Source organism: Ambystoma mexicanum, chromosome 3p (genome assembly GCF_040938575.1).
Source record: "Ambystoma mexicanum isolate Mex_15411 chromosome 3p, UKY_AmexF1_1, whole genome shotgun sequence".
In the NCBI taxonomy this organism is placed as follows: Eukaryota; Metazoa; Chordata; class Amphibia; order Caudata; family Ambystomatidae; genus Ambystoma; species Ambystoma mexicanum.
This window is the reverse complement of record NC_090925.1, coordinates 1,184,736,107-1,184,750,499: the sequence shown is the minus strand read 5'-3', so window position 1 is coordinate 1,184,750,499 and position 14,393 is coordinate 1,184,736,107. Positions and strand designations below refer to the sequence as shown.

Below are 14,393 nucleotides of genomic sequence, written 5' to 3'. Positions count from 1 at the left end.
AATCTAAAGAAAGCTCCAACAAAGCTTCCCAGAAAAAAGAATCAACATTGTCTTCAAAACGTCCCGACATCCTCTTAAAATCGGTGTATAAAAACCCAAAAGTCCCCGACTCACACGCCAGGACCAAATATCCAAAAGAAGACCTGAAAATTCAAAGAATAGTGCAGAACGAGCTTTGCTCTGAGGTACCCACACTCCCCCTAAGGTCGTCACTGCACTCTATTTGGTCATGGCTGACAAAAGCCCTAAAGCTAAATCAACAAAAATAGCCACTCAAGAACAAGATCTACAGCAACACAAGTGACACTCAGAAATCCAACGACCAAGTCTGAATAAAAATGTGTTCAGGGAACACACGAGGATTTCTCCACCTGACTGCGCCTGGTTCCATAAACCTGAATGACTATGATATTATCTGCTTACAAGAGACATGGCTTCTCCGACCTCCAATTCTTGACGGCTATGAGACCAATATAGTGTTGGCCAAGAAAGGCCCTTCAGGTCGTCCAACAGCGGGCCTTCTCATTGCAATCCGCAGTGGACGTGGTTTAACCAAAATACAAAAACTGAAGGAAAATCACTTCATGCTGATGGTGAAATTAAATTGGCTAACAAGGGATGGAAAAACGAACAAAACATTGACAAAGATAATAATAGTCGTCACAATCTATTGGAACCCAGCTACCAAAGACTGCTCAAAATTGATCAATACGATCGAACAAGACCTCGACCAAGCCCAAGTCATCTATCAGCCGGACCACATAGTGGTATCTGGAGACCTTAACAGTAACTGCCAACCTCCTGCCAAAGCTACGGCGACTAAACTAAAAAAACTACCAACAGATCAGAGGTCAACTAAATGGCTAAACCTGATGAAATCTAGATCATTTGACAACCTTGATCAAGTCTTTTTCGACCCAAACAGATTACCAACTTGGGAAAGAGGGAACTCAAACTCAACAATCGATCACATTTTTGCGTCACGCTCCCTACTACCGCTCATCACCTCATATAAGGTGGTCAAAACATTAGAAAGCGACCACAACCTCCTAGAAACAACCTGGACGGATCCAAGAAAAATTAATGGCTGGCAACTTCACTATATCCGCTCCAATCCATATTCCAAGATACTTCAACTTTTCAGCACACCACCTGAATTGAAACTGAACACATGTATGTCTTTGACACAACCCATTGACAGGCAGGATCTCTGATTTGCTCCAATTAATCTTATATCCTGACACCAAGGAAAAGGATTGAATATCTTGCATTAAATACGAAATACCAACAGCTGGGTCTTGCAGGGCAATCAGCAAATCATCAGCATACAACCAAACCAAATTATCCCGACCATTTCCAATAACAGGTAGAAGACGTACAGTCTGATCAACTGTGACTGCAAAATATTGGCCAAAATCCTGGCTGTTCGCCTGAATAAGGTCATTTCGACTCTGGTGCATGAGAACCAGGTAGGTTTTGTCTCTGGTAGGGCAGTGGCGGATAACATGAGACGCCTGCTATTGACAATTGAGAAGGGCCATAGTCAACCAGTTGCCAGTGCGGTCATCTCCCTAGATGCTGAAAAGGCATTTGATCGTGTTGAATGGAACTTTTTGTTCGCATGCTTGGGGAAAATGAACTTTGGACACGATTTCCAGCGTTGGGTTAAACTGTTATACAATAATACCTCTGCAAGTGTGCTGACGAATGGACTTATCTCTGATCCATTTGAGCTTCATCGTGGTACAAGGCAGGGTTGCCCTCTTTCACCTCTCTTATTTATTTTATCTATGGAACCACTTGCAGTGAGCTTGCGGGCAGAATTTGGTAAGGTGGAGTCTTTTGAAATTGTCGACCTGGGGCAGAATCAACTGTTTGAAAATGAACCTGGCACCTCGGATAAATTATTTGTTAAGCATGCTCCCAATTAAGATACCTGGAAACATCTTTAAAGAGATCAATAGGATTATGCAGAACTTTATTTGGAATGGGAAACCTCAGAGGCTCGCAATTTGGAAGCTTCAACTCCCATTGAAATTGGGTGGAATGAACTTGCCTAATTTCTCAGACTACCATTTGTCGTTTTCCACTCGTCATTTGTGCAGAGTTATTGACTCTGGAGATGTACAGTCTGAACATTCTGACCTCTTATCCTGGGAATGCAGTGCCGTTTCCCAATTGGACCCGAAAGCGTTGCTGACTACTCAGAAGAACAAATCAAAAAAAGTCAGCTCTCTTACTTCATTCTTGCGAGACTGCTGGTGTGAGCTCTCGAATCGTGTGAGTGCTGACCCATATTTACACCCAGATGCCTCCTTATGGAATAATCCAGCCTTGAAATATCAGGGTAAACCTCTGTTTTGGGTGGAATGGTTTGTGGCTGGCATCAAATATATTGGAGATTTGTTTGAGGGGGACAACTGGTTGACGTACGCTCAGCTTGGCCAGATGTATGACATGTCAGAATGCTCGTTTGCTGAATATAGGAAACTGAAGATTATTATTTCAGCTTGTGTTGAGATGTCACAATTGACTGGTCAAAGTCCTGCTTGGACAGCTCTATCTGTATGCTTGAGTGCCTCACACCCTGCTTCTACCATGTATGGAATTATAAAAGCTACTCGGAAGGGTGATCCGAGATTGCCTGCAATTTGGGCGGAGGAATTGGGGGAAGATGTTAACTTCAGATGTTGGCGGAGGTGCTGTGAAAACACTCGTTTGGTAAGTTTGGATTGGTCCCTCAGAGCTTCTCAAACTAAGTTGTTGTTCAGGGCCTATTGGACGCCGGAGAAACTATTCAGGAGACGACTTTTAGACAACAATCTTTGCTGGAAGTGTAAATGTTCGAGAGGATCTCTGAGTCATTTGATTTGGTCCTGTCCCAAGACGATGCAATTCTGGGATAAGGTTCGGGAGAGGTTGAGTCTGGTCTTAGATGTCACAATCCCCATGAATGCTTCATTACTGATTTTGGGTGATGACTCTTCTCTGGAGGAAATTGACTTTGGTAAGAGAGTTTGGTTGCTTCGTGCATGCATGGTTGCTAAAAAATTCATATTGAGGTCATGGAAATCAAGTACTTCATTTAACATTGATGACTGGGTGGAGGAGCTACTTACTGTTTCACCAAGAAGAGAGCCCTTATCCAAGCCCGCATCTCTGAGGCATCTAACAACTCGGCCGAACTCTTTAAAATCTGCAAGGAGCTGGCCAACCCTGCTGCAGTCTCTACCTCTCCTGTCCCCTCCCAGGCCCTCTGCACTGCACTGGCCTCGCACTTCATCTCAAAAACTCAGGACATCCTGTCCTCGCTCTCCTCCTCTCTCCTCCCTCCTTCTCTTCCCGGCTCTTCCTCTTGCTCTCTTGCAGCCGCCCCTCCGCCCTCCTTCTCTGCTTTTCCACCTTTTTCTGCTGATGAGGTTTCCAGACAAGTCCGATCTATGAAAGCCTCGTCTAAACAGGTTCACCCCTGTTCCTCCAAAACCATCAAGGACCACATCGACTCCCTGGCTCCTGCCCTGGCTGACTTTTGCAACCACTCATTCGCCTCTGGAGTCTTCCCATCCCCCCTCAAGCACTCCCTTGTGCATCCCCTCCTCAAGAAACCCTCTTCCGACCCCTCCTGCCCGGCCAACTATCGCCCAATCTCCATTACTCCCTTCCTGGGCAAGCTCCTGGAGAAACTGGCCATCTCCCAGCTTAACCTCCATGCTGAATCTGTTGGTAATCTTCATGACCATCAATCCGGCTTCAGAGCGGCCAGAAGCACGGAAACTGCTCTCCTGAATATCCGTGAGGACCTGCTCCTGAACCTCGATTCCAACACTCCCTGTGTTCTCATTCTGCTCGATCTCTCCTCTGCCTTTGACACTGTCAACCATGCCATCCTGCTCAACCGTCTCCGTGATAACCTGGGTATCACTGGTCAGGCTCTGGCATGGCTGACCTCTTTCCTTTCCGGTCGACCCTCCCAGGTCCAAATGGGCTCCTTCCTCTCTGACATCTTTTTCTCCACCTGTGGTGTCCCCCAGGGATCCAACCTCTCTCCCTGGCTTTTCAACCAGTATCTGGCACTCCTTGCCCACCGCATCGCCGCTCTCTGCCCCCACTTCCAGTGCTATGCGGACGATACCCAGCTCATTTTCAGGCTACCCTCGGCCTCCTCCTCTCCTTCCCTCATCTCCGACTGTCTGTCTGCTATCCAGGAATGGTGTGCCGCCAATGACCTCTGCCTTAACGCCAGTAAGACCGAGATTCTACTCATCGGCACACCCACTCCCTCCTTCCCTGCAGCTCTCTGGCCGGATTCCCTTGGCCCCCTTCCTGCCCCTACCTGCAAGGCTAAAAACCTCGGGGTCATCTTCGACTCCACACTCTCCTTCTCTCCTCAAATATCTGACGTCTCTAAGAAGTCACACTACCAGCTGCACCTCCTCAGAGGTATTCTTCCCTTCCTCTCCTTCCCCCAGAAGCTCACTGTCTCCCGAGCCCTGGTTCTCTCAAGGCTGGACTACTGCAACAGCCTCTATCTTAATCTGCCTGCCTCCACTCTCCGCCCTCTGCAACTTATCCAGAACAGAACTGCGAGACTTGTCCTTGGCCTCAAGCCCAGGGACCGTATCTCTCCAGGACTGAAATCCCTTCACTGGCTCCCAGTGGCTGCGAGGATTAAGTTCAAAACCCTCTGCATTGTCCACAAGGCCTTCTGGGGCCTGGGGCCTAAATACCTTCAACTCTCTCTTCCTAAATATCTTCCTTCACGAGCCCTCCGCTCATCCGTCTCCAACTCCCTCATGGTCAGCCGCTTCTCTAAGCAACGAGCTGGGGGTAGATCTCTCTCCGCAGCAGGGGCCTCCCTCTGGAACAGCCTTCCTGCCTCCCTGAAACTTGAGGAGAACCATCTCCGGTTCCGGAAGCACCTCAAAACCTTCCTCTTCGCTTCTGCCTTCTCTCTCCCTCTCCCCTGCTAAACCTGCCTAACTCCCCACTGAATTCTGCATTAAACCTGCATCTGGGCCACTCTCAGTGACCTCGGTCCAGGGCCCAGCCACTGTCCACTTGCACTGCCTCCCTGGCTCCCCCTGCACTGTGGGACTGTCACTGTATCCCTACAGCCCCCTTCCCAGCACTTGCTCTGCACTTACCTCGCACTTGCCACCAGCTGGCCCTTTTTATTTATTATTTATTATTTTATTACGCTACTTACCTTGTACTGCACTTCCCCCCCCACCTCCTCCCCCTGCACTTTCTCCTTTTCCCTTTACCCCTGCACTTGCGCGATCTGAATGACACCTGGCCTAGTAGGATCGTTTGTCTGTCTTCCCCTTGTTTTCCCTCCCTCCCTGCCTCGTCGCGCCTTGAAACACTTGTGTATAGGCGCGTTACAAATACCATATCATATCATATCATATCATAACATATGAAAAAGCCATTTACAAACTCACTGGTGACATTGAAAAATTTTGGGACATTTGGAGCTGCTTTCTTGATGCATATGGATAAACCTGATCTTTGATCTGGGGTATTATGTACTTACCCTTGAACACTCATAATCTGTATAATACCTATAGTTTGTGTGATGGTTTTTGTAATGCCCTTTTGTCTGAGGTATAGTATTTTGCATTGAAATTTTTGGTTTATGTCTTCTACTCCTACGCTCTTATTCTCTTTCTTCCTTTTCTTTTTCTTTTTCTTCTTTTCCTTTCTTCCTTCTTGTTCTATTTTTGATGTTTATATGTTTGGATTGTTTATGGCGAATTGATTACTTTGCTTTCACTTGGTTGATATGTGTGAATTTCATGGACTGCTGTTCATTTATTTATGTTTGCTTACTGTGAAAATAAAAATTTAAATAAAAAAAAAAAATAGAAACAACCTGGACTTCGAGCCCACCGATAAATCAAACAATGAGTGCAAATATTGAAGTAACTTTGCAGGGAACAAGACTCAGGATGACAGAAAAGGCCATAACCTCTATAACAGCTCTATACAAAGACTGTAGTAATCAACTACCCAAGATGGATGTGGACTATACCCCACTATTGACCACCTTTAGAGTCCCACAGAGGAAAAAAAAGTCAACAATGGCAGACCAAAAACATATGTACGACAAATTGATCACTGAAAAAAAGAGAGATCTGAGAAAAACAAAAAGGCAGGCACGGAAACTAGACTTTCAGCAGTCTTCTGTCATCATCAAAGTAGCCGAAAAAACTTACAAATCACGGCTCAGGGGCCATCGACATAAGCTTTACCAACAAGACGCTGAAGACATCCTCAAGGCTATTACTGGCAACCATGCCAGAGACCTTTGGTCCCTGCTCCATTCGACAACACCAGGTGCTCGTCCGTGCCAACTAAATGGAATTGGTCAATCGGCTTGGGAAGTTTATTTCGAAACTCTCTTCCAGAGCCCCACAACCACCGAACCAATGACGGGTAACAGCGAAATTCCTTGGATCCGTTTGGACAACACTGAAGATATTCAAGACTTGATTAAAAAATTGAAACCATCACGTGCTCCAGGTCCTGATGGAATTACCAACTGAGACCTGAAATCACACCCTGAAGCCTGGTCATCTCTCCTGAGCCAAATCTTCAGACGCTGTTCCTCCACCAAGTCCATCCCTCCATCGTGGACATGTGCGAATGTAGTGCCCATCTACAAAAAAGGAAACGGGTCAGATACAGCCAGCTACCGCCCCATCGCCCTTCTTGACCCCATAGGCAAACTGTTCGGGTCTCTTCTCCTAAAGCACTTTACCTCTTGGGCCAGCAAAGCCCTTTGCCAAGACGAACTGCAAACTGGCTTCAAAAAGAACTTGGGCACAAACGCTAACATCTTAACACTGAGCTCGCTCAAAAGCAAAATTTTGGAAGGCCGACCCCGTTTATTCATCACTTTTGTCGACCTTACCCAGGCGTTTGATAAAGTGGATCGCGCAAGATTGTGGCAGAAACTTATCCAATGGCAATGTCCACCTGACATACTTCATCCAATCAAAGCTCTCTACTCTAATACATCTATGCGGGTCCGCCTCAATCAACAAGGGGCCTTATCGGAGGAAATAACAACGGCCAGAGGTGTCAAACAGGGTTGTCCCTTGGCTCCGGCCTTGTTTTGGTCCTTCTTTCAGGAATCTGAAAAATCAGTACGAACATTCCCTCCAAAACTTGGAGGTGATCTGATTAGTCGCCTTCTTTACGCAGACGATCTAATTCTATTGGACAACACTCCTATAGGCCTACAACGCCAACTCACTAACCTGCAACAATACATGACGGTAAACAACCTGGAAATCAATGAATTGAAAACAAAAATGATGGTCATTGAAAAGTCTGTGAAAAAGAAAGATAAAATTCTCCTCAAATTGGGCACGACCACAATCGAGAGAGTTACTAACTTTAAGTACCTTGGCGTTATATTAGACAGCACGCCCAGAGAAAAAGCGATGCAATCGGCCCTGTATGCAAAAACTACATAATTGGCAACCCAAGGAAAAGCGATTGACACCAAATTCGGCAGATTTTCAATCATTCCTGTGCGAGACTTCTACAAAAAGAAGGTCATACCATCTTTGACCTATGGTGCGGACGCTATGCCGAATCTCCCTCCAGAACTGTGGCCAAAACTTGAAGCAATTTTTTGGAGATCAATCTTTGGCCTCCCAAAATCAACACCGATAACATTAATCAGACGCGAGCTTACCCTCTCATCTTTAAAAACAACTATAGACTTTAACAGCATTTTGTTATACCGAAAATGTATACAGAAAGACTCCCCTTATGCTTACCACCTGATAAGTGAGGAAATTCGGCTTGGAACCTGCCAAATGCTGTCAAGATGGGAAACTAAGAATCTGCCCATCTTAAACTCAGTAGCATGCAACACAGAAGAGCTTATAACTAACCCAGTTAGAGTCATCAAAAACATTAGAGAGCTGGATTGGATCAACACCAATGAAACCGCAGCCAAATATAAACTCACCAGCCACCTCCCTCCCTTTTTTAAGAAACTGGATTCAGTTCAACCTTACTTAAAACTTTTTCCGAATAGGTCGGCGCGAAATTACTTCTTAAAAACCCGTCTGAACCTTCTAGAAACTAACAAAGTTTTAGCTATCAGACAATTAGCTTCATCCAACTACTGCCGAATTTGTAAATCTCCCACTGTAAAGGAAACCATTCGCCATCTCCTACTGAACTGTCCTGCGACGCAAGACATTCGTCTTACTTACCTGAAAGACATTTTCTCAAATTTTACTCTTCAAGACGAGGAAATTTGCTGGAACAAACTGCTTGGTGGTGATAAACAGGCATGGCATTTAGCCACAATAAACATCATGCAACACATCTTCAACATGATTCTCCCTTTGCAGAACCAAACCATTGTTCCTCTTGCATCTTCGAACTAATCTGCGTTACCTTTCGACTTCCAAGCACGCCAGAGTGTTGGACTGTTGACGTGCTTCTGCTACGTCAGTGTTTTGTTACAAAATCTGTAGAGATTATAAACAAATAAACAAAAAAAAAAACAAAAAAAAAGCTAGGCTTCCTTTTGATGGAAGATCACATATGGAAATTATACGTGACACTCTGTTTCCCTCCTACTCTGTCAAAAGGATGAAGCTCTTGGAGCTTTCCTCTACACAAGTAGCACATGTAAAGACACCAGTTGTACTGACAAATGTTCCTATGATTCACCCAGTGAGAAGGAATTACAGTGATATACTTCATGATATGATTATAAGAGCTCATGAGGCAAGAAGGAGACCTAAGAGAAACACAAGGGAAGATAATCATGAGTTAAATGAGTATCTAGACAGTACAGCACATTTGAGAAATAACATGTGGTACCAGCACATGAAAGAGGTGGGCAAACAAACCTCAAAGGAGCAATGCTATGTATATGCACTCCTGCCCTATAGTATGGGGAAGTCCAAGATATTAGATGTTCAGATAGCACACTGTCTATCTCACATTGCACTCTACCGAGTAAGAGGTCAATTCCTGGGCCGGATAGCCTATCTCAAATGGGCAACAGAATGGACAGATCCAGATGAAGATGATTATGTGCAAGACACAAAGCCAAGAGGAAGAACTCACACTAAGAATCATGTGATAAGATATGAACAGCCTGGAGTGAAAGGGGCTGGGATCAAATGGGAAGTGAACAGAAGACTTGACAGTCCAGGAAAATCTGCAGAACAAATTTGAAGATGGAGGAAATGAGGGCAAATGCAAATCTGGGGATCAGTGCTTTCTCTAGATGGCTGGGAATAAGGAGTGGTTATCTGCAGTGCCTGGGTAGTAATTGGATTCTCCAAACAGACTATTGACATTGTACAGAATGGATGCAAGCCTCTATGGCCGAAACTTTCTAAACTGATGACATGGGTAGAAGACAAAGGAGGACAATTGCAGATGGAGCCTTTGGAAAGTGTAAAGCTGTGTTTCAGAAATAATGGCACAGGGAAGATGGGAGAAAATCAGAATTGTGGTTGAATCTTTGATGTGCCAGGAATGAAGATTAGGACAGCTCTGATAATGGATCACTACTGGACCTGTGGATCCAAAGCCTATATGAAGCTACCCAAGGATTGGGGAGGACTATGTTCCAGAGTGAATGTTCATGTTCCAGCATTGGTGATACCAAAACGTGACTTGAACATTGGCGACTTTACAAAAGAAGATGCTCATCTGAGAAAGAAGAGATCTGCTGAATTACTGAATCGAATGAAGAGAGAGAACAATTTCTCAGCCAAGTCAATTGAAGCTTTTGATTCCATCCCATATTAACACAGTTTGTTTAGCCAGACATCATCAGTATTCACAATAATCTTCATGCCTAGGATATAGACTGCAGCAAACACTAAGTGGTTACAAATAACTGGATGGGAACTTCTGCAGACGATCAACACTACCTGCTGAGAGCCATACGACTGATCACTCTCCAGAATAGATATGTCCTTGACATGATCACAGGTATGGATGGAGGTGTTTGTGCACAAATCGGGGATTCATGTTGCACATTTATACCTTCTCATAATGATGAGAATGGCACCTTGACAGAGGCCATAACGATGATGACAAAGTTACACGGCCAAATGATAGACGAAGCAGAAGACATTGCCGATGACAGCTGGTTTGGATCAATGTTTTCGTGGGTCCCATAATGGATTGCAGACATATTTAAGTTTCTTGGAGCCTTGTTAGTGATGAAATTGCTTGGCTTCTGTGTGATCAGGATAATAATCACACAATGCAAGAAGACTGCAAAGAAAGCTGTTGGAATGAAGATCATGATTGATGTTGAACAATGATGGAAAACTAAGGAGCTTACAGATGAAGAGATCAGAGACTATGTGAAAACTAGTATGCATGCACCAGAGGGAACGAGGTTCCTGTACCCGAAGAACCACAAGAAGTATATGGGAAAGTGGATTTATTGTAGTCCAAATGCGAGGATGAGCATGCAAAATCAGCAGGATGCCCGAAGGGAGTCATAAAGATATGGGTCCCAAAGAAGCCTTTCTGCAGACAAGGATGTCGGAATGTGGAGACTGATGAGAGAGTGGTCGATGAATCGCCCAGAGGGGGCAGTGTAGAGGTGGAGCCAAGCACCCCCACCCAAAGCTCCGCCCCCATGTTGCCTGTATGTTGGGAGTCAGGGAATGCGACACATGCAGTACCAGTAAAAATACCAATACCGAAGAGGATTATGGAGGCAAGGTTCCCATTGAGAAACCCTATATGCATACACAACAATATGATGGCCATTTGAATAAAATTCCAGAGGAAGTGGAAAAGACGAGCAAAAGTACGGATTGGTGAAGTCACGCAGAGCAGAGCTGACGCACTTGTAAGCGAAGATAGAAGATATAAGCGTTCTATAGAATCAAAGGAGGAGGTGTTAAAGGTGAATAGCATTTCGGGCTTGAGAGGATGATGTTCATGCTACAGAAACAGATGAAGACATTAAGGTTTTTTACAACTGTACAGTTGGAGAAACACAAGCAGACAAGTATTCTTGAAGGCTCGCTATATAGTGGTTAGATTGCGGTGATGTGCCAACGTATATGCATAGGAGGAAAGGGACTATAGATATTCCAGTATGAATTTTAGTAGAGCTGGACACTGTAAACAGAAAGGATTTTCAAGTCTGTCACAGTTAGAAATTGGGAAGCTCCACTGTGGAAGTGGATCAAGGATGGGCTTGATTGGCGCAACATCAGAAAGTCAAGGCCGAAGTGTTCTTACAGTAGATACAAAAACATGTGAAAGGAACAAACTCTCAATGAGGTGATGTGGAAAAACACTGAAGACATCAGAGGTTTTCCATTTAATAGATTTTAAATACAGCAAAATGCTCTGAAACCTGGTCTGCAGTCACGTGCATGGATGAAAATAGACATGGGTTGAGCAGGAGCGAAACGAGGAGGCCAGATATTCCTCCACTGCCTCGTACTCCTGGACGCAGAGAGAAAATTCAAGGCCAAACTCAAAATAACTAATTGACTGGCAGACTACAGGGTGTTGATGGATAGTGGTCTAATTGGTTTTTGCTAATGTTTTATCAGCACCCTTTGCGGGTGTGTCCGCCAATCAGGTTGCTCCAGACCCAGGCTCATTCTAAGGATGTCAGTATTTGCAACCTACTTGATGGATGAGATGTGTACAATAGGCAGGAGTGCAAATGAGAGGTGACACCGTGGTTAACTTCCTCTCGAAAGTGAGCAAAAGGCAAGACCACTGAGGAATATGTCGTGCGAGGAGATCTATTCTATGTACTTGAGACTTCGGCCATTTTGTCCTGCTTATTTTACTGTACAGATTTTATAAAGCAATTTTCCCAAGAATACTAAAAACAGACTTAAATCGACTCTGCTGCACATGCTTATTTTATTTCAATACTTATTTTAAGGTATTTTAATTTAATTGGATATTTATAACGCGCTTTATGTGACCCGGAATCCTGTGTTGCTCTGTGTTGTCTTGCTTTCTAGCCCGGGTTGCCACTGAGCTATCCTTCCGAGACTGTTCGAAGAGAGGATCGCTTCTATGTCTGTCGCAAACCAGAACCAATACAATAGGGAGCCTAATCCGTCTAACACAGCAACAATATCAAATGCATTATCAGGGAAAGGCAGGGTTTCTATGGCACTGACCGCATTACAATGCATTGCCTGAAGCGATGCGAAAGCTGAACCCAGTGTTTTTCAACCATATACTCAAAGCTGACGTGTATGTCCAGCCCGGGCTGTGCATTCTGTCTCACTTCTGCCTTTAATCATGGAATCATTTTGTTTCTGCCTCCAAATCCCATATTTACCACAGGCAGAGGGGGGTTGCACACGTGGTATCAGTCATGCACGCATACAAGTGTACTTAAAATATTGTGTCCAAACAAAGGCTTACCATATATTCTACCTCAATGTCTCAGCTTGTATACAGATGAAAGTTTGTACGTTAAGTGTGAACGCTGAATGAACATTTTATTAAAAGCAAAGACAGGCGAGCACCCCCATTACACAGTGACAGAGGACACATATGACAATTTATAAAACCAATCTCGGGAACAGGAACACAAGAGAGACTACTGGACATATGATGCTACATTAAACAAGTTCATTATGTACATGGAGAAACAATAGTTTTCCTAATCATCTATGTATTCGTGCATGAGGTCGACACGTTTCAGACTGCACAAATAATGAACCAGTTGTCTTTGTCAGGGCGGAGTATTGCTTCATTAGAGCGGAGAGCTGGCGCCCAGTGTCATTATCCACATGAAGATTGTCAATGGACCTGCAATACACAGCTTGGGCATTCGTGATAGAGACGCAAGTCTTTACTGGGTAAGCAATTGCACCAACCCCTTTAACAAAGTGACCGTTCTGCATTGACTAAATGCATTAATAGGAGTTTATTTATCATGGAATATCTCATGTCTGCACCAACACATGTGGCCACTGAAACACAGGTGGGAGTTCTGGGGTCGTCCAGGGCAGTCACCAGTTCACCATGTTCCTTACAACGTTTATGTATACTGAATTAACAAAGAGAACTGTTTTTCATTGTCTGAACACCTATGACTAGATTTACTTGCCAGTGTTCCCATAACGAGGTGTGCAATTACAGGAAACACATGGCTGAAAGGTCAAAGCACAGAGGCGGTCTCTGGGCTCATTTCTCACCACCATGAAGTTGTGCACTCCTTTACGGTGGTGGCGGTTAATAAAAACAAGCATTGACAGTGCCAATAGTTTTGGCGTTTACTGCTGTTCTTTGCATTTTGCATGTATACTAGGTGCAAGGAGAGTGCAAAGTTTGATAGGTGGATGCCATAAGGGGTGCAGGCGTGCAATAGAAAGAGAAGAGGAAAAGATGGAGGAAGACATTGATAGAGGGTGTCACCGATGATGAGCCAGAGGAAATATGAGCGAGAAAGGGTATGAGTGAGAGGGTAAGAAATAAAGCTAGAGTGTGAGTAGAATGATGAGAGGGGATAGGGAGAGGGGGTAAGAGAAGGTAAGATGGGGTAGGGTGGGTGGTGGGGGTAAAGTGAGAGGTGGTAGCGCTGAGGAGAGAAAGAGGGGGTAGGGTGGGTGGATGGGGGATTTGAGAGAGGGGCGGGTTGATGATGGTAGAGAAGGTGAGGGTAGGGTGAGTGGGGATAAAGAGAGTTAGGGTTGGGTGGGTGGAAGTAGAGAGAGTGGGGGTAGGGTGTGTAACAAGATATTGAGAGACCACACTTAACCTGGTGAGTTCCCCCCAATCAAGCTCCCAGGAAGCAATGAGGTGTGTAAGCACAAGCAGGACATCGACCAGCGTGTGCAGGAGGGGAATGATATGTGTGCCTGCTCCAGGGTAGCGTGTGCAGGAGGGGAATGAGGTGAGTACAAATACCCCTCCACACAGGGAGAGAAGAGGTCTGCAGGTATGCCAGAGACCACTCTGTACACCAGGTACATTGGGCGTGGGCAAACTGGTCTTATCCATGTTTGCGAGTTGCCCCATTTGTGTTATGAGGTCTGAAAACTCTGACAACGGGATAAGTGGGGGGTGGAGGGATGCAGGGTACACACAAGTGATGTGTAGAATTGCACATAGCTCTTACTACCGAAATGATGCACTTACAACGTGAATCCCCATCCCCCCAATTGTGACCTGGTATACCCAGAGCTCCTTCTCCAATCCTAGGATGCAATCCCTGTGTTCGGGGCTGCAAGGTCTTGTGGGGGTTATGGTGGTTTTGGAGAAGTGCTGAATATATGGCTATATTATTAAGTTGCGCTGTGCAGCCCAACTGCGCCAGCATGGGGCCTGCAACCTGCAGCTCTCCAGACGGTTTTGACTTCGGCTCCCATGACCCATCACTATTGACGGTGCTT

General features: G+C 45.0%; 1 protein-coding gene across 1 annotated transcript; it reads left to right on the top strand.

Annotated features, from left to right (window-relative positions):
- The first annotated feature begins 1,505 nt into the window (after positions 1-1,505).
- LOC138580043 (uncharacterized) lies at positions 1,506-1,931 on the top strand. Its single transcript, XM_069650273.1, has one exon. The coding sequence runs from the start codon at positions 1,506-1,508 to the stop codon at positions 1,929-1,931; it is 426 nt and encodes a 141-aa protein (XP_069506374.1).
- Positions 1,932-14,393: the final 12,462 nt, after the last annotated feature.